The sequence below is a fragment of the Magallana gigas genome, chromosome 7, assembly GCF_963853765.1.
Source record: "Magallana gigas chromosome 7, xbMagGiga1.1, whole genome shotgun sequence".
Classification (NCBI taxonomy): domain Eukaryota; kingdom Metazoa; phylum Mollusca; class Bivalvia; order Ostreida; family Ostreidae; genus Magallana; species Magallana gigas.
Window position 1 is genome coordinate 14,631,295 of NC_088859.1, and position 26,257 is coordinate 14,657,551.

At 33.4% G+C, this 26,257-nt stretch overlaps 1 protein-coding gene across 6 annotated transcripts; it reads left to right on the top strand.

Moving 5' to 3' along the window:
- Window positions 1-71: 71 nt before the first annotated feature.
- On the top strand, window positions 72-25,050 carry LOC105340322 (LITAF domain-containing protein). 6 transcript variants are annotated; one of them, XM_034457531.2, is made up of 8 exons: window positions 72-208; window positions 2,533-2,588; window positions 3,728-3,769; window positions 4,129-4,158; window positions 4,964-4,993; window positions 5,821-5,838; window positions 8,714-8,912; window positions 24,227-25,050. In XM_034457531.2, exons 2-8 carry the CDS (start codon window positions 2,540-2,542, stop codon window positions 24,333-24,335), a joined length of 477 nt encoding a protein of 158 aa, XP_034313422.1. In that variant the 5' UTR covers window positions 72-208; window positions 2,533-2,539; the 3' UTR covers window positions 24,336-25,050. The 6 variants fall into 6 exon arrangements, with proteins under 6 accessions (XP_034313422.1, XP_034313424.1, XP_034313425.1 ...); XM_034457533.2 differs by lacking the exon at window positions 24,227-25,050 and adding an exon at window positions 16,792-17,573; XM_034457534.2 differs by lacking the exon at window positions 5,821-5,838.
- Window positions 25,051-26,257: the final 1,207 nt, after the last annotated feature.

Sequence of the window (26,257 nt, forward strand, 5' to 3'; positions counted from 1 at the left end):
TGTTACGAAATGATCTTCAACATTATACTGGTGTGTTCTTTTTGTTACACATCGATGCCTCGGAAAACCAATGAAGCATGATCCGCACCTTTTGATGACGTCAAAAATTTGCGCACGACGCAAAGCGGAAGTTGGTAATTGATCTGAAGTCTCGGACAAGAGATAAACACTTCTTATATTTGCCGTGAATTTTCACCAGTGTTTGAAGGTAATTCATCGAAAACTATTTCAGCTTGTATTTTTCATTAGTAATATAATCGTCATCAATTGCTGAGAAATCATTATTTTATCTGAGTACATGAAACGTACTGCCATGCCCTGTCAACAGTTTAAATAAGAAAAGTGGGAATTCCAATTCGGCAATTTCATAATAGTGGTAATAGTTATCAAATAACAAAGACAGCAGAATGTGATATTTAACCCCTTGAATCCCAAGATTAACTTTTGTTCTCCAATTTTGTTTGAAAGATGACAAAAGCAGATACTAAGTTGAATGTGAAAATTCGATTTATGAATGATTATGAACATGGCGCATTGCATTGTTTATTTTCTGTTAAACACCATTTCATTGAATATTTGATAATTTTTTAAACATTGAATATCCTTATTAAATGAATTTAAATTTCTTTAATGTCCCTTGACACTGACAGGTATAAAAGATTCTACATTTACCCATTATTTGTATTTTTGATTTTAAACCCGACACACCCTAAGATTTTAATACAGTAAAACTCGTTTAGTATGAACACGTATATAGCGAAATATTGGACATAGCGAAGTCTTTTTGATTCCCCAGTAAAACTCTTAACAAATGTTTGCAAAATTTTATGGTTATAACGAATTTGGATATTACGAATTTATGGATATAGGGAACTGATTTTGAGTTCCATAGTGGAGAGTAATACCGAAATTTAACACTTTTATAACGAATTTCTTTACAGTTTAAAAAGTTAGTATTACTTTTTAACATTATAGTTTGAAAGAATTTATTTTCATTTTTTTTTTTTAAATTCACAATCCAATTATTAAAGGTATCAAAGTAATGTATTTTTAGTTAAAGCCACAATTAGCAAAAATTATATTCGGTAAAAGAAAACATGTATGTAGTGAATTTGCTATCATTATTATTACGAATTTGTTATACAGAAATTACGAATTATGGTTATAATGAACTAAATCTATTGTTCCTTAGGACTTTGCTATAAACGAGTTTTACTGTAGATAGACTCTTAAGCAATAAACAACTTTTGCTCTCATATATATTTACTTATTTAATTTTTCTCAGTCATTTGAATCTATTTGAATGTATTCATATTTATCATATGTACTCAATTTTGTTTTGACAACACTTATGTTAACACAACTGTTTAATAACGCAAGCTCTTCAGTACATGTATAAAGATCCAAAAATTGGTGTTTAAATGTGTGTTATAAAAAATATTCTTTTCTGCCCCGTGCAATATAATCTGAAGATTTGCCTATCCATGTAATAACCTATTAGGCTATATAGTGTAGTAATATTATATAAATAGTGCCTGTTTGGGAGGGTAACAGTTGAAATTGACACCCCGAGAAAACCATTGTCAACCGACGCGAAGCGGAGGTTGACAATGGTTTTCGAGGGGTGTCAATTTCACCTGTTATCCTCCCAAACAGGCACTATTTATTTTGTTATACTGAATGTCTTTTTTTAAATTTTTAAGAAAATTTTACTGCTTTTATATAGGAATAACGTGAATTCTACAGCGAACCGTACGCGCATAATTTTCGCACATGTAACATTTTTTAATGTTACCCGTTGCCAAGTGCGTTGCTAACGCTGAGGGTAATAGTAAATATTATTAACTGCGTCTTAACCAATCAGATTTCAGTATTTAACATGAAAGTATAACAAAATTTATTATAACATTTTTGAATAAGTTTTTTTATTATGTCACAAACAAGATAATTTTATCACTATGCCCTGAAAATTGCTGATTCATACTGGAAAAAGTTATATTGCCCTCCTGGAAAAAGTTATTCACAGGAAATGGTTATATTGCCCTCCTTAAACTGTTATATCAACCATGCGTGCAAAAAATCTGCATATATTAATTATGTCGGGTTTGAAATTTAGCTAAGCAAATATAAACAGTTTCTCAAAAATAAAAATGTCATGACAGTGTCTGCTATTCATTAGCCTTAGAGTGTTATGTCGCCCTCTGCCTTCGGCATCGGCGACATAATACTCCAGGGCTTTCCTGTCACCTCGGGGCAAATATTCTGGTATGTCGCCCTCGAAGCCATGTAATATATGAATATTAACCTTTTTTATATCAATATTAAGAGGTTATATCCATTTTAAAATAATCATTTGTTGATAATGATTATTCATAAGAAGCTATTTTATATTGTTTCCTTGATTTTATCTATAAGTATATGATATAAAAATCACAACATGACATTATTTATTTGTCATATAAATTCTATAAATTTTAACATGTTAAATGATACAGCATATCTGATACCCTTAAATGATTCTAATATTTACAGACACATCATGTCGGACGCTCCCCCACCATATCCTGGAAACCAGACGAAGGGACCAGGTAATATATCAGTTTAATTTTTACTGCCCCACAAAAGAAGGTCTATATTTATAGAGTAATTAAGTGGGATTATTCTTCATGAATAAAATCGAAACGAATGGTGTAAGCAAGAGGCCTTTTGAAGGATTAACATCCTGTAAATAAAATGAATGCAGTCCCTATTCTTGCTCAGAGATTTTGTGCTGTAGCAGAATGATGGAAAATTAATTTGCAGCACTTAAAAAAATTTACCATTGTGTCACAATCGCACCTTTTTAGGGCCTTTTTGGCAGAGCACTGATAAATACTTCAGATGTATTGACATCACCAAATGTCAAATTTTGATACAAAATGGAGCTGCTTTTACTAGTTTAATTATTGTCTAGACAGCCTTAAATCTTTGATCTGTGATCAGATGTTATGTGTTGATATATCATGTACATGTATTATTTAATGAAGTTTAATTAACTCAGATCTCAACAGATAAAACATTATCCTGTAATTTTGTCAAGTTTTATTAAAAAAAAAAAAAGGGAAGTTGTCATGGATACGTTCAAAGTTGCTTTCAGCTTGTCAGAAAGGCCAGAGAAGCTGCGATCGAATATGTCAGCTGATAACACCTGTGTACATTTTTAGAAAGTTAATATTTACCTGTAATTGTTTTATGTCATATTGGTTTTGGCTCCAGATATATGAGAACTGGTATTTAATTTTCAGTATTGACTCTACTTTGTAATTGTTAGAATATTGATCACAAAATCGAACTAAAGCGCTATTACAATGATATGTTATTATCGCTAAAGATGTTATTTGAGGAATAACTGCATGTCTAGTTTTTGGGCTATGATTACTGTCATAACCCTAAAAATTTGACAGTTATTCATTTTAACAATAATATTAATAAATATTTCCATTATCTTCTTTATAAAATATTGATGTTTCATACTTTCAATTTGCCTAATCAAGCAAACACCACCAGTGCCCAAAACATGGTATTCATTATTAGATTCCATTGTATATGGCAAACTCGCACAATGCACAAATAATTATCATAGATTTATGGGAGAAATGGATCGATTCTGATCTGTAGTTTAATTCTTGACAAAGTCTGAAAATGTAAATATATTTTTTTAATTCTATGTAATTGTTTCCTCTTTCAGAGCCACAGTACCCCCCTCCTGGTGGCCAGCCTCCAATGCAAGGTAAATAAAAAGGCAGCCAACAAAAACACTTACTCTTATAGATCTTTTGGTATTTTTTTTTTATGTTTTTGTTTCTGACACAGTTGTAAAATTTGAGCACAGGAGAAACAAATAGTCAAATACATGCAGTCATTATAATTTATGACATCACATCTGAACAAGGTTTGCAAAGTTTTAGAAGATTGCCATTGACATTGTCATTGAAATAGATGTACAAATAGTGTGTTGTAAATGAGAGCTTTTTATTATGGCTATAACAGGGAATCTACATTTGTTTAAAACTGGATCTGTTTAATATCAGTAGACTGTCCTTCAAATTGCAACATTTTATTCTTAAGTTTGACTGTTATGTTTTACAGGATATGGCCAACCCTATGGGCAGCCAGGAGGTATGTCTTAGTTTGATCTCTGCATGTATTCAGGAATGTTGATTATTAAAGCGGTGGTGGAATATATAAATAGTGCCTGTTTGGGAGGGTAACAGTTGAAATTGACACCCCGAGAAAACCATTGTCAACCGACGCGAAGCGGAGGTTGACAATGGTTTTCGAGGGGTGTCAATTTCAACTGTTATCCTCCCAAACAGGCACTATTTATTTTGTTATACTGAATGTCTTTTTTAAATTTTTAAGAAAATTTTACTGCTTTTATATAGAAATAACGTGAATTCTACAGCGAACCGTACGCGCATAATTTTCGTGCATGTAACATTTTTTAATGTTACCCGTTGCCAAGTGCGTTGCTAACGCTGAGGGTAATAGTAAATATTATTAACTGCGTCTTAACCAATCAGATTTCAGTATTTAACATGAAAGTATAACAATATAACTGATTTATTGGATAGACTTGTAAATTTTTGTACGATTTATAGAATTGAAAATATTGGTACAATGTAATTGTTGTAAGAATGTGCTATATTCTAATCATTATTATGAAATACTGTTCTTTTTTAATTCATTGTGTACTAATACTAATATACGTTATGATTATGGGAACAGTTAGAATGCTTGGGATTATTGACTTCCTTATATTTATGTTAAAAACCTTATGTTTGAAGGCCGGGGTAGATTTGTTTGCAATTTGTATATCGATTTAAAAGGGGGTACTTGCCAAGAAGTGACTTTACTTCCTGGCATTTAAATGTTTAACTTATTAGATTTACATATAAAACACATTTTTCTCTCTCTAACAAAGGGTACCCTCAACAGCCATATGGACAGCCAGGTATAGGAATGGATGTGTAGTAGTGTGTGTTGGGTTGCACCTTGTGTCTTTGAATGTGTATAGACTGAAGAATGTGTTTCTTTCTCAAAACCTCAAAATCAAATTCATCTATGTTACCCCAAAATATTCTGTACCTCCTATATTACTGGTACATGTATATATACCATAACTTTTTAGAGGTCTGAATCTCTCACCGTTTTTCTCTACTTTATTTCATGGATGGGTCGTCGGATGGGTGAATGGGGGAGAAATAGTCAAATTTTCACAGAAAAATGTATGTTCATATTACTTGTGTTAAGACAAAAGGAATATGAAGTGATTATGAAAATGAATAACCATTATTTGAAACATGCACATTTTAAAACTTTTGGCACTTCCTGCTAATAGCAGGGAACTGTAAAATGGGACTGAGTTTCAGACCTGTTTCATTATAAAGTATACTTTCTCATATTGCATAACTATACTAGAGGAAGAAACACAGTCTGGAATACAAGTAGATAGTGATAACTGAAAATAGTATATGGATTGTGACTTTGTGATTCCATGTTTATTTATTCCTTTGTTAAATTACGGTATGTCTTATTTATTTTATTTTAACGTTTTCTACAAACTAAAAGTAGTTTCAAATTCAACGTTTAACAATGAAAAGTTTTTCAAGAAAAAAAGATGGACATTTGTTATCAGTTTATTTAACAAGAAAAGATTATTATAAACATGTAAACTTGTAAATTTTTGTTATTGAAAATACAAAACACTAATACTTGCATGACCTTATGATACGTATACCTATTTGGTGTAAAATTCTAACACCTTTCAATATTGACCAGCTTATGGACAGTACCCAGGTAAGAGTTACTTCCCTCTACCAGATTGTAGATGTCTGTTCAATATGTCGGAGGCAAGACTTTGTATCATGAATTATCTAACCATTAGATCCTTGTTGGATAAATGTTTACAATGTATATTATTCATGAATGTTTTAAAAACATAAACTCAAAAACCCAGAACATCATATGTAGAATACATTTGATAAGTATACAAGTAGAGACAATTTAACAATGGGGACTATTAATTTTAGCGGTAATAGCTAATTACACTTTCAGTCATTGGCTTGCTGAAATTCTGACTCTAAAAACATTTACTGCATCAGTTTCAACTTGTTTTGCTGGATTAATGATAGACAGTTACAATGTAAATAACACCAAAACTTTCGGTCTTATTTAAATGGCTACAGATGGAGTATTTTAATTTAAAAATCAATTGAGTGGAATGCTACACCAAAATCTTATTTTATGGAAAAAAATTTTTTTTAACTCTACAGATTTTCTACCTTTTCATAAAAAATTAAAAAAAATTTGTATAAAAAAATGAAGGGCATATATCCTTCTTTGAACAATGCAATCTTGCTTCAGAAATAATACTCTAATGATCTATAAAATAAAATTTTGGTGTAGCATTCCACCTTAAGGAAATTTTTAAGGACATACTCTTACATATACATGACCTTGTTTAGATGAAAGTGATACAAAGTTCTTGAGACATACCTGTAGAAATTACTCCAGAGTTTGATATTGTGAATCAGTCTAACCTCTGCAATACATGTACTAACAGATGGAATGAAATGAGAGAAATGTACACTGAATCAAGAAAACCTTTCCTTAACATCTAAGTGATTGCATGTGTGAAGGTTTTTGTCAGAATAAACTAAGGTTCTTAAACTGTCATGAATTTTGCAACAGCATTTAACTTTTAATGACATTTGATACAATTTTTCGTACTTATTCTATTGGTTTAATAGGATTGGCTATATAGCACAGCTTTGAGTCAAAGTATCAGCTGACAATGATGTTAAATTATTCACTTTCTAATTCGTATTCGTACCATATATGAGTTTTTTGTTAGAAAAAAAATAAATCTGATTTATAAAGAAAGCATTCGTGCAACTTCATAATACATGTACTTAGCTCTCTTGAGTTTCACTGATTAGTGATCTGACTATGTGTCATTTTTATTCTCACAATTAGAAACTCTCTAGTTTTCTTTATTTCTTTAGCCATCTAGATGAAATTTTTATTGTAAAGATGAAATAAATTAATTGATACTGATTAGTAGAAAATTCTTTGATAAACTTGCTGCCATAATTAAAAAAAAATGTACATCATGTTTGAGGTAAAATGTAACCGAGCTAAGATTCACACTTTGACACTACTTGTTTACGATTTTTTGTGTTACACATGAGTGGATTGAAAACATGCACTTCAACATTAATGTATTCAGAATACAGATCAGAGAGAAGATTGTTTTTGTGTTCGCACCTTGTACAGTCCTTTAGTATTTTAAATAATCTGGTTTCTGTACACAAATGCGCATATGGAATTGAATGAAAAATTTGTCAACATCATAAATTGATGCAATTTGTCATTTCAAAATCAACAACTTCATTTGCAAGCATGCTGGGTAACTGTTGATTGCTGAATGCATGCGAATTCAGACACATGGATAATGGCACTGAAAGAGATAAACTCAAAAAAAAACCATTGTTTTAATTTCTGCATAATTATATGCATGTGCGGATCTAGAAAGGGGAGGGAGGTCTGGTAAGTCCTACCCACCCTGGAGAATTCAATTTCTTGTATATGTATTTGTATCGTTAAGTTACTGAAAATTTGAATATTGATCATCATAGCTCTGTGGTTGAAGTATTGATCAGACTGGTGAACTGCAGATCATCAGTTTGAAACTGCTTGGGGCTCTTGATCATATTTACTAAATTAAATTTTGAAAATCTTAATTTTATTCAAAATTGCGTATTTTTTCGCCTATTTGACTTATTTTTCGTGCATCATGCTATGTATCTTTTATGATCAGGTAATTTTCTGCTGATTTGAAAAACTCTATCAAGGTCCACCTTAACACGAAATTTCTGGCTGCAATTTAGTCTTTTTATGCCATATTTATTAGGAATAATTTTTTCATATGATAAGTAAACATGCTTGATCATGGAAATTAGTTTCTGCAAAGGACTATATACGGTTTGGGCCTAAAATGGCCCCTTTAAATGAACATCGTCATTTTACTGTTATTCTTTGTATTCTTGGTACAGGTATACATTTGAAATTTTTTCATAACTTTCATTTTGATTTAACTGCCCACAGTTTAAAAATATGACATCATGAAGTTTATCTTTTCCCGCCATTTTCGCATATTTAGCATAAAACGGCTTGTTTTGAAGCAGTTTTTCTTTCAGAAAACATTGAGCGATTGCTTGAACAACCAAAATATTTTTACCAAAGATGTATCTATCCAGGACTTATAAGTGACAAAAAGTTTGTTCTTGTTCAAAGCGTCGCTCTATATTTACCAGTCGAAAAAAGATTAGAAAAATGTCAAATTTTGACTGATTTTGATTGAATTATAAAAATAGCGTCACTTCTGACGTCATATACTGCCAGTGAGTGTAAATAAATCAAATAAATCGGCCAAACATATAATTTATATCAGCTCCTCTCAAAAATAACACAACAATTTAATGTACCTGAAAGACTTTTAAAAATTGTGAATTATAGGGGCCAAATTTGACTAATATCATATATAGTTCTTTGTCAGTTATAAACTGCAAAATATGGTTGTAAATTCAAATTGATTTACAGTATAGACATTTCAAAGAATGCTGGTTTCTTTGAAATTGAAACACTGAATGACCCCCTCTGCTTATTGTAGGCTATGGGCAGCCCGCACCAGCACAGTATGGGCAGACCACAGTAGTAGTGGCTCAGCCCACTGTAGCCATGGTACAACAGTTCCGAGAGAGCCCAGTGCACACTAAATGTCCCCACTGTCAAGCAGAGATTGTCACCGCCACTTCTTACGAGACTGGGACATTCGCTTGGATCATCTGCCTGGTGTTGTGCTTTGTTGGGTAAGAATTAAGTAAATCTAAATAAGTGATTGAAGCTAAGAGATGATGTAGTGAATATAGAGATCTTGTAGTGAATAGAAATATGTTGTAGTGAATAGGGGTGCAACCATACACTTGCCTCACAATATGATACGTATCACGATACAGAAAATACGATACGATACGTAACATGATACTTTCGATGTGCTTTTAAACATAACAAATAAACAATGATGCATACTTTGGTATCGCTTAATCTCCAACTTTTAGTTACATCATTTTTTTTCCCACATATTTTTCCTAATCAGCTGTATAAATATCAGAATGTCAGCATGATCTGCACAAGGCAAAAATCTAATGTTGACATCAATATCGTTATTTCAACACTGACAACAATTAAATTATTTATGCTCTTTTTATAGATGTAATGAATTTTCTGACAGCAAAATATTTAATGACTAGGATGACATTTAAATTTAATTGCATTTTTGCGCATCTCGGAATGTGGCATTAATTTCTTGCGACAACAGACAAATGCATGGATAATGCCGTTTTATACGAGGTGCAATATGCATGTTGTTTGTTTGTAGGAAAACATCTGCAAAATAGTACTTACATGTAGAAACACTCAATATGGGAACTTTGTTTACCAATTTCATTTATCCTATTAATCCCAAAATGTTACCATACCGAAGATTTATGAGATGCACTGTAGCAGGGGGCAAAATTTAATATTGCCAGTGATTTTTCTACATTTTTCAAATGGGGCCTGGACCTTTACATTTGGGAAAAATCATCGACATTTTCACCATTTTGGGAAAAAGTAGTAATATTGTTTTTAAACCTTATTGAGTGTAAAATACAATTTATACAAGAAAAGTATAACCTTTTAATAGATTTGCTATAAAAATAACAAATTTTCATTGCACACAATTCTAACTTTGTAATTTCTTTTTCTTAATCTTTTGAAGTTGTTTACAAGTTTCTCTAAATTTTCACTGCATAACTCTTTGTACCGGTGACAATTCTCATTAATGCATCTGTGTTTTGTTCAGTTAGCCTATTTCTTTTTTTTTTTGGTGATAATATTTGACAAAAGCGAAATTCCCTTTATTACAAATGTATTTTATCATAACTCCAAATACAAGCACAGGTTAAGATGATATATCAGAGGAAAACAGTCTTTTAAGACAATATTCAGACAGAACTCTTTGTATACGCTTTGAGTAGTTATACTTGTGCTTGTATTTGAACAAAAAATTTGGATATTTTCTTCAGACCAGTTGTGTCCTTCTTGCAAAGTCGTTTAATATAATATTTTGCATTATGCAACATGATTTCAGACAGATTAAATGAATAACTCGGTCTTTTCCCCCTCAACCATGCATGTTGTCTTGGTCTTTCATACGCATCATATAACACCTGTATTTTCACTATTGACGGAAGAGTCTGAATGACGGAGATTCATTGCGTTCAATTGTAGATAAGTCGTACGAGAAAAAATCAAGTAAATAAGAACAACGTAAATATTTTACTCATTTTTTATTGGGAAAAAAACCCAGATCAAATTGGGAAAAATCTTAAATTTTTGCTAGGGGAAAGGGCCGATATTCGGACCCAAATTGGGTGTAGAAAAATCACTGATTGCGAAGCACGAGTTTAAACATCGGAAGCCATTTTGAAAATATAATTTTCAAACCGAATTGGATGGATCAAAAATTTTCCGATTGAAATACCAAACCGCAGTACCGGTATAGCCTACACTATCGTGACATTCAACAGTAGCATATTTTTACCCTGATATACCGTCTCACCGTTTATCGTTGCACCCTTAGTAGTGAATATTCTTCGGTAGAGAAATCATTCTTCTGAGAGAGACATTTTCATTGAATAATCCTTGAAACTCTTACTTGGGGTAATGAAATTGTACGTTCCATTCTTACTAAAAGAGCATATAAAAAGTGCTGTCAAGCAAAACAGAAAATTGCTTACTGAAATATTTGTACTTGTCTGATATAATTGGAGACATGTTTTAGCATTTCGGTTTTATGTGAGCAAGAAATCAATAGTATTTCAATGAAAGCTCAAAGTTTTACGGACTTTGTTCTCCTCACTTGTTATTGTCTGAAGAATGGGTTCATTTATAGACTTCCCTTGATCCTTCCCTGCCTAATCCTTGTTGAAAGTCCCCCTTTCTCTTGGTTTTACTATGTGAAATTAAAGTTCCTATGTGAAGGAATTCTGCATGCAGAACTTAAACAGGCATGGTCATGATTTGAGCTGAAACATTTTTCCCCCTCAATTATTGATGAAAAAATGCCCAATGTTGTGAGCCCAATTTTAATGCCAGTTGTCTTGTTCAGTTCACAGAAATTTTAAGCTCAATTCCTTACCTTGCCCCGCTAAGATAGTGCATGCAACTTGTATTGTGTATAACTTGTATAATACTGTACACAGGGTTTTTTCGCCCTGAGGTTTTTTGAATCTTGAATTTGCCCAATCACAATTAAAAATATATACTCAGTCAAATTAACACAGTTATTTAAAAATTCTTAGAATTCACCTAGTCTTTAACTCGCTCACTGAAGATGATAGCAAAAGGGGCGGAAATTAAATGGGCCGAATATTTCCCTGGATACAGTAGTACTTCCCTTCATATGGATTATTCAGAATTTTCAGTGTTGTAGATGTTGCGGAGTATTTGCATGATTTGAAATGTTTTATGAACCATGCTGTACTCAATGTTCTGTGTTGTGAAGGTGCTACAATGACAACATGCATATATTACGCTTAACTCTAATTAGAAGCCAATGGGCATGCAAAATTTTGTAAACGTGCATTTTAAAATCGGGTGTTAAGATGTAGCCGCTGAAGTAACATCAAAAGTCATAGGTAAGGTCATTCATTTTCTTTGTATTGAATATTTTCTCCATTTACAATCATCTCTAATTCTTAATCTACTAATATTCATCATATACTAACATCACTATGCTGGTAAAAGATTTGTTTAGTGTATTAGTTAGAATGAAAATCTAATGACAGACTAATGATAAGGATAATCTTTCTTAATCCTGTATTAAACAATCAGCACCTATGAGTTGTTTATTACTCAGTCCTGCTCATTTTTTAGCTCACCTGAGCTGAAAGCTCAAGTGAGCTATTCTGATCACATTTTGTCTGTCGTCCGTCTGTCTGTCCGTCTGTCTGTAAACTTTTCACATTTTCAACATCTTCTCAAGAACCACTGGGCCAATTTCATCCAAACTTGGCACAAAGCATCCTTAACCTAACGGGATTTAAAGTTGTGAAAATTAAGGACCACGCCCTTTTGCAAAGGGAGATAATTAGGAATTTATGAAAATTTTTGAGAAATTTTCAAAAATCTTCTTCTCATGAACCATAAGACCAGGAAAGCTGACACTTGTGTTGAAGCAATGTAGTAGTGTAGATTCATAGTTGTGAAAATCATGACCCCCGGGGGTAGGGTGGGGCCACAATGGGGGATCAAAGTTTTACATAAGAATATATTGAGTAAATCTTCAAAAATCTTCTTCTCAGAAACTAATCAGCCAGAAAAGCTGACACTTGTGTTGAAGCATCCTCAGGTAATGTAGATTCAAAGTTGTGAAAATCATGGCCCCCAGGGGTAGGGTGGGGCCACAATGGGGTGTCAAAGTTTAACATAGGAATATATAGAGTAAATCTTTAAAAATCTTCTTCTCAGAAACTAATCAGCCGGCAAAGCTGAAACTTGTGTGGAAGCATCCTCAGGTAGTGTAGATTCATAGCTGTGAAAATCATGGCCCCCGGGGGTAGGGTGGGGCCACAATGGGGGATCAAAGTTTTACATAGGAATATATAGAGTAAATCTTTAAAAATCTTCTTCTCAGAAACTAATCAGCCAGCAAAGCTGAAACTTGTGTGGAAGCATTCTCAGGAAGTGTAGATTTAAAGTTATGAAAATCATGACCCCTGGGGGTAGGGTGGGGCCACAATGGGGGGTCGAAGTTTAACATGTGAATATATAGAGTAAATCTTTAAAAATCTTCTTCTCAGAAACTAATCAGCCGGCAAAGCTGAAACTTGTGTGGAAGCATCCTCAGGTAGAGTAGATTCAAAGTTGTGAAAATCATTGCCCCCGGGGGTAGGGTGGGGCCACAATGGGGGATCAAAGTTTTACATAGGAATATATAGAGTAAATCTTTAAAAATCTTCTTCTCAGAAACTAATCAGCCAGCAAAGCTGAAACTTGTGTGGAAGCATCCTCAGATGGTGTAGATTTAAAGTTATGAAAATCATGACCCCTGGGGGTAGAATGGGGCCACAATGGGGGGTCGAAGTTTAACATAGGAATATATAGAGTATATCTTAAAAAATCTTCTTCTCAGAAACTAATCAGCCAGGAAAGCTGACACTTGTGTGGAAGCATCCTCAGGTAGGGTAGATTCAAAGTTGTGAAAATCATGGCCCCCGGGGGTAGGGTGGGGCCACAAATTGGGGGGTCGAAGTTTAACATATGAATATATAGAGAAAATCTTTAAAAATCTTCTTCTCAGAAGCTTATTAGCTAGGAAAGTTGAAACTTGCGTGGAAGCATCCTCAGGTAGTGTAGATTCAAAGTTGTGAAAATCATTGCCCCCGGGGGTAGGGTGGGGCCACAATGGGGTGTCAAAGTTTTACATAGGAATATATAGAGTAAATCTTTAAAAATCTTCTTCTCAGAAACTAATCAGCCAGCAAAGCTGAAACTTGTGTGGAAGCATCCTCAGGAAGTGTAGATTTAAAGTTATGAAAATCATGACCCCTGGGGGTAGGGTTGGGCCACAATGGGGGGTCGAAGTTTAACATGTGAATATATAGAGTAAATCTTTAAAAATCTTCTTCTCAGAAACTAATCAGCCGGCAAAGCTGAAACTTGTGTGGAAGCATCCTCAGATAATGTAGATTCAAAGTTGTGAAAATCATTGCCCCCGGGTGTAGGGTGGGGCCACAATGGGGGATCAAAGTTTTACATAGGAATATATAGAGTAAATCTTTAAAAATCTTCTTCTCAGAAACTAATCAGCCAGGAAAGCTGACCCTTGTGTGGAAGCATCCTCAGGTAGAGTAAATTCAAAGTTGTGAAAATCATGGCCCCCAGGGGTAGGGTGGGGCCACAATGGGGTGTCAAAGTTTAACATAGGAATATATAGAGTAAATATTTAAAAATCTTCTTCTCAGAAACTAATCAGCCGGCAAAGCTGAAACTTGTGTGGAAGCATCCTCAGGTAGTGTAGATTCATAGCTGTGAAAATCATGGCCCCCGGGGGTAGGGTGGGGCCACAATGGGGGATCAAAGTTTTACATAGGAATATATAGAGTAAATCTTTAAAAATCTTCTTCTCAGAAACTAATCAGCCGGCAAAGCTGAAACTTGTGTGGAAGCATCCTCAGGTAGTGTAGATTCATAGCTGTGAAAATCATGGCCCCCGGGGGTAGGGTGGGGCCACAATGGGGGATCAAAGTTTTACATAGGAATATATAGAGTAAATCTTTAAAAATCTTCTTCTCAGAAACTAATCAGCCAGCAAAGCTGAAACTTGTGTGGAAGCATCCTCAGGTAGGGTAGATTCAAAGTTGTGAAAATCATGGCCCCCGGGGGTAGGGTGGGGCCACAATGGGGGGTCGAAGTTTAACATATGAATATATAGAGTAAATCTTTAAAAATCTTCTTCTCAGAAACTAATTAGCTAGGAAAGTTGAAACTTGTGTGGAAGCATCCTAATTAGCTTGGCATCCTCAGGTAGTGTAGATACAAAGTATGTATTATGTATTATTGTACATTGTCCAGATAGTTTGTATTATGACTCCATGAAGCTGATTTTATCATATCTATTGTTTCTCAGGTGAGCGATGTGGCCCATGGGCCTCTTGTATTATATATGAAAATATTGACAGATGTTTTAACAAGTGAGCATGTGAAACAAGTTACGAGGTAAATTTAAGGGGAAGGTCATTGCATTTATTTGTGTAAAATCCTTCTCCAAGGAATATTGTCTCTCCCCTTGTCCTATCTGGTCAGTAGAATGCTTGGGTAATAAGGTTGTGCTGTGACCTTGAACCAGCTTTCTAAGTCAAAGTTTTAGCAGATCTCAGTGTACATTTTTCTCTACTCATGACAGTGTCTGGCTCCTTCTTTAACATGGCACAGTCCTTTTTAAGTTCCCTTATAATGATGTTATTTACTGAAAATAGGTTCCTTTCTCCATGATACGATGTTGAATGTGCTGTACTGTAATGTAAATGTATTTCACAAGAGGTAGAAGTTTGCAAATGCATGTAGCACTTAGATTAATGGACAAGCACACATAGATAAGAATGCAGCACTTTGCAAGCCTGAAATTCGTTTATTCTTATAATGCAACCAGTAATCTATGTTAAAAGTTGTATAAGTAATTAAATATTTTACTTTAAAGAATATATTGTGAGAGGCACATACTGGTAGAGCATATTTAAAAAATTCAGTTAGAAGCAATTAAAGGGGCATGGTCACGTTTTTGGTCAAAAATAATTTTCTTCAATTTTAATACTTACAATGCTTCAGTAAGGCATTTTTAATATGCTACCAGAATTTCGGTGTCATTTGTTGAGTTATATGTGAGTTTCATTTGATTATTAGAAATGCATTCCTAGAGCGTTGTATATAATAAAAACAGAAAAATAGAATACGACCAAAATCGTGACCATGCCCCTTTAAGTTCTTGTTTACAATTATGTGCACGAGATCAATTAACGGTAAACCAATGTTCAGAAAGTACTAGAAAGCAGTTAACAACCTTGTTGGTAATATTTACATTATAATTTCAATATGGGGACACTGTAGAGGTCCTGTACAAGCTTGTCCAAAAAAAACCCCAACATTCTAGTGTAAGACTAACCAATGTCCTCCCTTCTTAGAATACCATTGTGCTTTATCTCTTAAATTGTTTGAAAAAATGAAATAAAACAATAATTTCTACCCATTGTTATGATAGGCATATATCATTTCAAAAAGCAAAAGATGTTTTTGTTTGGATTCACATTGTGTCGAATGCAGAGCTACATTTAAAATTTATCAAATCATAATTTAGGTCAGTAAACATAAAAGATAAGAGTCAAATTGTCCTGCTAAATAAAAAAAATTCACGACTTTTAATGAAATAAAAAAAAAAAAGCAGAATCGAGTAAAAATATATCATCCATAGGTGTCCATATGGACACGATACACATCTATTTGGATTTTGTAAAAATGTAGAAAGGGTAGTGTCTAAAACTTTACGTTAAACCAAAATTTTAGTTAAAATACACAATTAGGATTTTTACCATGAAAGTTTGTATCAGTGAGTTTGCATATTTTCATAACAAAATCACCAATATTTTCATTGGGAACCTAGTTATAATGCATACAGAACCAGAGGAATAATATCCTTGTATGACATAATGTACTATAATGTTCGATTTCGAAATGATTTTTCATTCAAACTACTGATCCATTTAATCATTGTAATTAGATGTACGTGTCATTTTATTGCCCAACTCTAGATCAAAGCTAGGTAAATGCTTCCTTCATTAATAAGAACAATCACTTTATTAGTTTACAAGAGATAATTTTTTAACCTTGTTTTAAAAAAAGGTGATATACACATCAAACTGGCCCATCTCTCAGTACTCTCAATACCTTCATTCATCAAAGGTAGCACTTTGACTAAGCATCCAGTTGCGTGATAGTTTTGATTACATGACATAAAGCTAAACTAATGTGTTTAGCTCATATGCTATTCCCTTAAAAATTACATTTCGTATGTATCATCATGTTATTTTTTTATTTTTTCAATCTACTTGTACAAGATTACGAAAATGATCTGATTTTTTTCTTCGACAGATGCTGGCCGTGCTGTCTGATTCCGTTCTGCGTGGACGGCTGTAAGGATGTGGTCCACTCTTGCGCCAACTGTCACCAGACCATCGGACGTTACAACAGAATGTAGACCAAAGAGAGGAAGTGGGGACCAGTTTAGAGGACGATCAGTTCAAGAAATGAACAGTGGCACTGTTTATAAACATCATTGGTCTTTGATTCTAAATTTCAAATGATAACTAATTTGATTTTTTTGAAGCTGTTGAGATTAACCTGTACATGTGCTATGAAAGATAACCAAACTGATTTTTTATCAACATTATTGAATATCTCATCATGTACATTAAATTACGTTTGTAATACACTTAATTGTTAAACTGTAGTATACATTATTTTCCTTTGTTGTGCATTTTTTATTGTTATATTCTAACTACTTGCCTTTAAGAATCTCTGCTCATCTTTCATCACGTGGTGTACATCTAAAAGCAAATTTTTCAAAATCTCAAAGTAAATTGATTTTAAATATTGGATTTTAAATAATTTCTTTTATAGTTCTAAAATTATTTTTCATATTTGATTTGATTAAAAATAAAAGAGTAACTTTGTACATAAATCACCATCTGAATCTGTTAGATTGTATTTTAAATCTGTAAGTGTTGTGGTTAAAATGCACGTTTTGTAAAGAATGTGAAATTGGGCATTAGTTTTAATGTTGGAGGTGCAATGAATTTTGCTGTGATGTATTTTATTTTTGAGAGAAATGCCCGATTTATTTGTTTACAGACATATAAAACACATGTGCACTAGTTTAATTGATATATGATAACACTGATAAACGTTTGCTATGTTACTTTGCTTTTCTTAAAAAAAAAAAGAGGAAAACTTTTTATATGTTTAAATTTATGATTTTTTATAATGTTTTATTTGTTTAAACAAGACAATTGATTAGTACACTAGGATATATTCTCTGTATTTAAAGTCATTTCTCAAATAAACCCTTTAGTATCGACTTAAAATGTTTCTTCTGTTTTACTGAAGAGACTCCAAGAAAACCTTAGCTGATCAAGTTAATTATCTAATATTAGTTCTATTAAAGGTCTAATAAAATTTTCATAGTGAAATATTTACATTCAGTGTATATTTCCCCTTATGTTTGCATTTGAAACCTGCGACGTTCAATTTTTATGGCTTACGGCCATCTAGTTGCCGGATAATCTTTACGGCAAAGAGTTCAGTTATCTGAACATGCGCGACAAAAAATAGTTCTATTCGAATGTTGCAAAGTTAACTGTTTATTGTTCATAATTAATATCTATAAGCAAGATTATACTTTCCATATGTTATTATCACTTATTTTATTGTAACCAATATTGACTTTATTTAAATAAACTCGAAAATCTAACGCGAATGAATATTAACTGCAGTGTTTTCCCTAGGCCGTTTTTGCATAGAGGTACAGGCCCCCGCCATGCATCACACAGTGTCGCCATGCTTTCCGCTATGCATACTTACATGTATTATAAGCAAACAATCTTTTCCCAATTATTTCAGATCCTAACAGTGATAAGTAAATGTAAAGTTGTCGTTATTTCGTTCAATCTTCATAAAAACGTTTGCACCCGCAGAGAGCGTCGCTAACTTCGATCGACATCGATCTCAGCAAGGGGGAAAGTGTTTAACGGTTAAAGAACTGAACTTATGATTGAGGTATATTGAAACTGGGAGTATAAATCGGTAATAAATGCATAAATAGAGGGGCAATTACTACTTGTTTTAATATTATGTGCCTTCTTCGACACCTCCGCCATTATCGAATGTTGGGGATTTTCCAAGATCTAAAAATAGCACAATGTTCCCTCAATGGTGTTACCTTGGTTGTGCTATGATTGAAAAGTGTTTATTTGTCGTAAAAATATTGGAAACTTGAGACCAAATGTACTCAAATAAGAAAACAATATACAGTTAAGCTTGATTGCAAGTCATATACGGAAGCGATGTCACATTACTATAACATAGAGACATCGTATAGTATGCCTCTGAAAATGACTGTGTATACATGTCATGTGAAGAGAGGCTGACTGCAAATTTTAGTTATAGTGCAGTAATTAATTTTAATTAAATTTGGTGTCAAAACAAGTTTGCTGTAATTGCATAGTTCTGCCTGTTTCTCCCCCCCCCCCCCCCCCTCCAAAGAGTTTATCTCTGTACAAAGGGAAAAAAAATAAAACAGAAGGTGTTAGAACTGCCTTGTGAATCTATATTTCTTATAAAAGCTTGTGAAGGTCAGCCTCTTAAAAAAGTAGAGAAAAATCCAGAAAAATATGAACAATTATACATTTATGAAATACAAATAAAATGGAATAATACTTGTTGGTGTAGATTTCATGAGAATTCATTAATTATAGTACATAACATGCAGTGCATTTCATCATTTGGTTATATTATTTTTACGCGCAGTGATTTCACGCTGGCTGTGGCGCTGTTACGTCGCACCGTGCACCAACTCTCGCGCAAGTTCATAGTGCGTAGGAATACAAGGTATACTGATATTTGAGAGCATGTTGGTTTTAAGTGTTTTTGTGTCCTATATCAAGTTGAATGAATTTACAGTTAATGTACTTCAGTCGTTGGATAAAAGAAAGAAACAAATTGTCTCATAGTGGAGTTTGAGTCTGACATCATCATTATTATTTTATGCAGTCTATGATTTTCCTAAAAGCAATGGTGGTTTCAACCAATTGATAAAAGAGGCATCTAGATTTCAATCCTGTCTGTTTCGGTCACTAAGATTCGACCAATCAACAAATGGGGCATGTTGATATCGGTCCTGTTAGTTTCTATAGATCTATGAATTACATGTAGCTAGTTACTTTCTATAGAGCTATAAATAAACGTAAGTTTCCGTAAGAAATAGAGGGAATCATACTCGATCCATGTAAATATAGTCATATCAAACCCGTAAGCCATTATGGCCCTTCAGGCCTTTGATTTATGAATACACTTTGCTAATTCATGCGTCATGAGCACAAATATAAACGTCACCACGTGTTTTGAGTTTATTTATTTATGCAAGATTAAAGAAACGTTCAACTTTTCATAACCAATTTGATATGATTGTACTTTTGAAAAATAATCATTGAATTATATCTACTCCTCAATTAAAAAGATTTTTCTTTACAAAATTTCTGGCACTATATTTTTTAGCCGCGGAAACGTATTAAATAAGATGTTAATATGGCTGTTCCATGCATTTGTATGTTTCATATCTCTGAATAAGAGCGTATATTATAATGGCTTTACAGCGACGATACACATATATTTCATACAAATAGACATCAGTATAAATATAAGCGTTGAATCTTTATTTTTGATTGTCGTCGGTCGCTAACGCGCGGTATTCAATTTGTCTGCACCGAATTGGTGTATCATAGGACCAAGGACATCCAAAAATAAGCATTCAATGCTTAAAAGGAGAAAGGGGGGGGGGGGGCTATTCATTGTAATATTTGAAGATTATTTGTTGATGTAGTAGGTCGTATGTAATGAACATTGATGAAAAATTCGTAAATTGTGTTTTGGTTAAGTGGACTCAATTGCGTACCAAAAAGTCCAACTACATGTATGTTAAATTGTCATATTTTGATCTTGTAAAAATAGATGGGTGGATAATGTTTGTAAAATGCCTACTGAAGGACGGATAAGATACTGTAAATTGAAATATCAGCAAGTCTGATATCCTTAAAACACCATTCAAAACTATGTATATTTACCATAACAACAACTGTAATCCTTAAATATGTTTAAAACTTATGTTGTTTAAAACTGGCATATGCATATCAAACCCTCCAAAAAGTATCGTTTTTAAAAATTAACTGCCTTTTCTTTTCTAGAGCAGGTCTTTGCTCCATGTTTTTGTCATAGTCTAAATAAAGTCTAATGGAACCGATTGCAACGAACACAACATGCAGTGGTTACTGTGATGCTAACTTGTATTATAAAATTATCAAATAGATTAACATGTATTATTGGAAAAAATAAAAAAATGTATTATATGACTGAACCAAATTTGCGCTATTTCATATCCCAATCTTCGTTCGTTTTAATAAACCTTGCGATTGTAGTGGTAATTCATGCTGTAGAAATTACCTAGTACAATCGTAATTCGTGCACATTATGAGGCCAAATTCTCAACCCTTACTTTTGATCCACCCCATGATGAAAAGTATTACAGATTTAAAAAAACCGCTATCAAACCAAGTTATAAATTTTAAGCAGCAGTTGCAAAACATACTTGCAAATATTATTATACCCCCGCAAACAAAATTTGGAGGATATATAGAAATCACATTGTCCGTACGTCCGTGCAATTGTATTTGGTCCATATCTTTCATATGGAGAAACATTGGAAGTTCTTACTTAACAAAAATTGTTTATGACCTGAAGATGTGTCATGATTTTGACCAAATGTCATTTGAGCAAGTTCAAGGTCAATCACCGGAAGAAAAAGTGCAAAATTAGTGTCCAGCCTATATCTTTCTTATGGAGAAACATTGGAATTTCTTTCATGTACTTCATGCTTATCACCCAAGCGTGTGTCATGATTTTGACCAAAGGTCATTTGGACAAGTCCAAGGTCACTGGAAAGAAAATAAATGTTTTATGGAGAATCATTGAGATTTCTTACTTTGCACAAAGATTGATTATGGCCTGAGGGTGTGTCATGAAAGTTGACCAAAGTTCAGTTTTGCAAGTTCAAGGTCATTGTTAAAAAAAAACATTATTTATGTCTAGGCTATATCTTGTAATAGAAATGATATGAATTCAGAGAATCTGGGGGAATAAGCCGTTGCAAATGCCCACGACCTTCTCATACCTCTAATAAGAAGTAATAAACGTACGAGTTAACTGGGCATTTAAACGGTGGACAGTATTTTCCAAATGAAAATGTCCAAAAAGGCGTAACTGTGCTTAAATTTTATAGTACATGTATTTACATATACTTTAAACTGGCAAATTTGAAATGACAATCTCGTACTCGTTTAAAGAGTTTAAATACAAAAATGTTGATTGCTTTCTAAAAATATTTTATTTACTAATTTACCTCAGTCATCATATACAACCCTTAAGGTTGCTCACTACACCGTGAAATATTTTCTCAAATCAGTAGAAAATTACTTGATTATGATAGATATCATAATGAAGAAGAAGTATTTAAGTCTAATAGGCAGAAAAAATGCGTAATTTTGGATGAAAAATTACATTTTCAAAAATTTAATTCAGTTAACATGAACAAAAGCTCAGGCGGATTCGAACTCATGATCTGCGGTTCAGAAGCCCAATACTTTATCCACTGAGCTACGACGATATACAACACAATTGAACGATATAAACAGTTTAACAAAACATTTAAATCACCATCTTGTGACGTAGTGTCATAAAAAGTATAAGTATAGGTGTAGTGGGGTACCTTAACGCAGGGGAGTCGACAAAGAGTATGGGGGAGTCGATTCCACCATTTTAGTAGTCGATTTTTTCCGCTTCGGAAACAGGAGGAATTTAGGTAACACCTTTTGTAGGTATTTAAAACAAGTTTTCCCCCCCAAAAAAATGAGTGGCGCCGGAATCAAATTGAAAGGGGGGGGGGCTAGACTTGTACAAAATATTGACAAGCAAAAAAAGGTCTTTGGAATGTATAAATTTGCAAAAAAAAAAAGGTTAGCGCGCCCCCCCCCCCCCCCCCGGTTCCGACGCCTATGATATATACCACACGGAAGACAGCGGTAGTAAAACCACTAACGTATAACAAGGGGACTTGTTATTCGTCACTGATCATACTTTCTGTTAGTCATTGGTCCGAGTGGTCTATGTGTCTTCTGGTACAACTACTATGCTTTTTCTTTCACAACAAAACACGCATTTGTAATGTGATTTTCCTGCCGATACAATTGGAAGTGAAATACATGCCTAGTTAATCGTTGAATTTTCATTAGGCGCACACTGTACGTTTGACTTAGCTTGTATTCTGCATTTTGAGCACAACTACATGCTTTTGTCCAGCGTATGTCCCTGTTGTGTTAACAAGACTCTCAAGGATTCAGAGATGGAACGTTTTATCTTGCCATTTAATAGTTTCTTGCATGCACAACAACCGTTTGTTTACAATATGAAATCGTGCAATCTTAAAGAGAATAACATACATTTCATATTTTATAAAAGTAGTAGAAAACGCATATCAAATAATTTCAAGTTATTATTAGCCAATTTTTAATTATTAAGAAAAGAAAAGAAAAATACATTTTAACAATGTATATTATTAAGTATAAAAAGAAAATTACATTTTAACAATGTAAACAAAAAGATAAACAAAAAAACCCAAACGCGTACGATTCGAACACCCGCTTTTACAGTGACTGACATTTGTTCAAAGAACTCCTCGCTTACCACTACACCACCGATTCGCTTGTTTAGAGGGTATAATATAGCTGATTGTATTGTTATCAGTATTACGCAAACAACTGGACTTAGCCATTTAAAGACCAATCTTAAAAATTAAAAGAAGAAAACTTACTTTTTACCATAGAGTGGATTTTCTTACCATTTTTTGGAAAATCGAAAAAGATAGACGTTAATATGTGTTATCAATATTCGTTCTTTAAAAAATGGTACGATGACCCACTCTATGAAAAAATATAATTTGAACATCCGATTTCTATATCATTTTGTTGCCAAATTAGCATATATCTATTTTGTTGTCTTAATAACAATTAAATGTGAAGTTACTTTTTGTGGGTTATGGCAGCACTGAATGTATATGATTCCATATGTTTAATAAATGTAACAAAAGTGAAATTTGTTAGGAAAAAAAATGTTAGTTTTTTTAATGAACCTATGTGGTTTTTTTGCCTCGGCTTATTCCCCCAGATTCTTTGTCACAAAGATTGCTTGTGACCTATTATTATGTCCTGATCATGAGCTTTGGCCATTTTTGCAAGTGAAAGGTCACTAAAAGAAAATGATGCATCCTTTACTTTCCAACAGATGAATACCAGTACTTGAGTTATTATATTTTCATAGTGGGTTGGGGGTGTATCATTTGTGAACTTGCTCACATTACCTCTAGTTTCATAATGTCATCTTGTTGCTTTTAAACAACATTTGGTATTTTAATCAAAAACCTGTACATATAAACATCTCCCAACCCCAAGCCCCACTGCATGTATGGATAAACTGATTTCACTTCATCTGTTGCTGTAAAAGGCTAAGCTTGTTGGATGTCTTGAGATTTTGAGACTTTTTTCATTTTCACATGGAAAATTTATTTCCTTCACACAGTTTTTAAGATTGTTTTGTTAGTTCACGATTATGGAAATCGAAGACAGTTAAGCTTAATTGTGATCGAGCGAGGGTTTTTCCCATATTTTCTGAAATAAATTCAAATATGTGTTGTTTTGTGCTGTAGGTGTGATTTGGGCTGTTGCCTCATCCCTTTCTGTGTGGATGGCTGCAAGGACGTGACCCACAACTGCCCCAACTGTAACCAGGTCATTGGCAGATACAACCGGATGTAATCGGCCACGTGATTGATGCGCATCAGCTGAAGGTGGAGCATGCGCAAGACCATACATTAAGAACTTTTATTCTATCTTGTTAATTCTAATTGTGAAATTTCTGCATATATAGTTGTGATATTATTGGAGATATTTTAAAGGAATCATTCATTTACATACTGGATAATCTTATATTTACATGATATACTATACTTCTAAAGGTCGCGATTTTATGTGATGTTGCCAGTTAAGAAACAAAACCATTTGTCATGCCTACTTCTCTACGAGTTTCTGTTGCTTTTTGTTTGGCATTATTCCAGTCGTCCCTCGTCTTTTATATCTCCACATTTTAATCTATATCTGTTTAGTTTGAGCTTACTGCTTGCATCTCTTTACTCACTTATATGAATACGAAAAAACTTGATGACATTAATTTCATTGTTTTAATGCTTATTGACATTCGCGCCACATATTCTTCTATATTAGTGGCGCTTTAGTGATGGTTATCAAAGACACGAGGAATGCACTGTGTCGCGCAAGCTTTCGTTATTTAAATCACTTATAGATACATGTACTCTGGCCATAGAAAATAACTCAAAATTTATTGTGATCTGTCATCGAAGTACCTCTCCTCTTTACGCGTGTATGCATTTTACATTTCTACTGTTTGTTTATTTTTTGTATATTTCTATGTAATTCTTTCATCAGTCATAAAATAAATCGTATCCAAAATGTTTCCTTTACTTCGTATACTTTGATGAGGGTAAAAATAAATGCAAAAGTGTGCATTACAAAACTGCAGACAATGGATAAAAGCTATTTTGACCAGGACATCCACTCTCAGCTTTGAGTATGAAACAGACGTGCAAAACTGAATAGAAACTATTTATCCCTTTACAAACCAAGGAAGATAACTGCATATTTTCGTTATTCTAATGGTCACTGTGCCCTACACGGTTCTGGTGACACTTGTATGTCGGTATGTAAATGAAACCTTGATGAATGGCACAAACAGGAGACGATTATTTATATTGCATAGGTATTAAAATGGTGAATCCAGACTTTGTGTGTTTTCCGAAGTGAGCGGATGTTGTGACCACATTCGAACACTCCCATACTCAAAACAAAAGCTAAGACAACAAGTATTACATGTACATTAGTAAATCTTTGAACGTTGACAAGTAATTATAATTTTCTACCTATAGATGTATTTACCAAACCATTGCAATGTTTTGGTAAGTCGGTCCATGTAGAGGGCTCCATGGTGGTGGCCACTTCTAGACTATTTTATCTCTTGGAAGAGAATTAAAAATCTCTCTAAAGATATCGGAAAATATTTCAAAGTTGAAATATTGGAACTTTTCATGACTTAATGACAGTTTTTCATAACTAAAAATTTAATGAAGATCTGATTAATAATTTCTTGACCAGCCAGCCGCCTTAAGTATGGAGGGTAATCATATTTAAATATTCAAACCTGTTAACGTGTGCGTTCGATGAATTTATTATTTATTATTCTTTTTAAAGGGTGGGGGAGGGGGTGCCGCTACTCATGTCTCATCTACATGTAAATGAAAATCTTAAAACTAATATTAATGACTTTATAAATAGTATTTTTTACCTAATATGATATCTCGGTTACATGTATTTAATTAATCAGCCGGCCGACCCAGTGTAATTTTTAATTTTTGGGTGTGGTAGGGATGGGAGTCTTGTCCCAACATTGTGGTAGCGGTATATTTTACTTTATTCAGCCGAGCTCCATACCTTAACAATTTCTACTATGTAATCTAAGATAATAAAATATGTGTGCATTTGTGTATTTAAACAGAATCATGATAATAAAAGTTTCCAGATCTAAGAGGATTTCTGACAGATCTGATGCCGATCGAATTCTTCACTTGCATCTTTTCTATACATTTTCTTGATGTTCATGTAGTAGT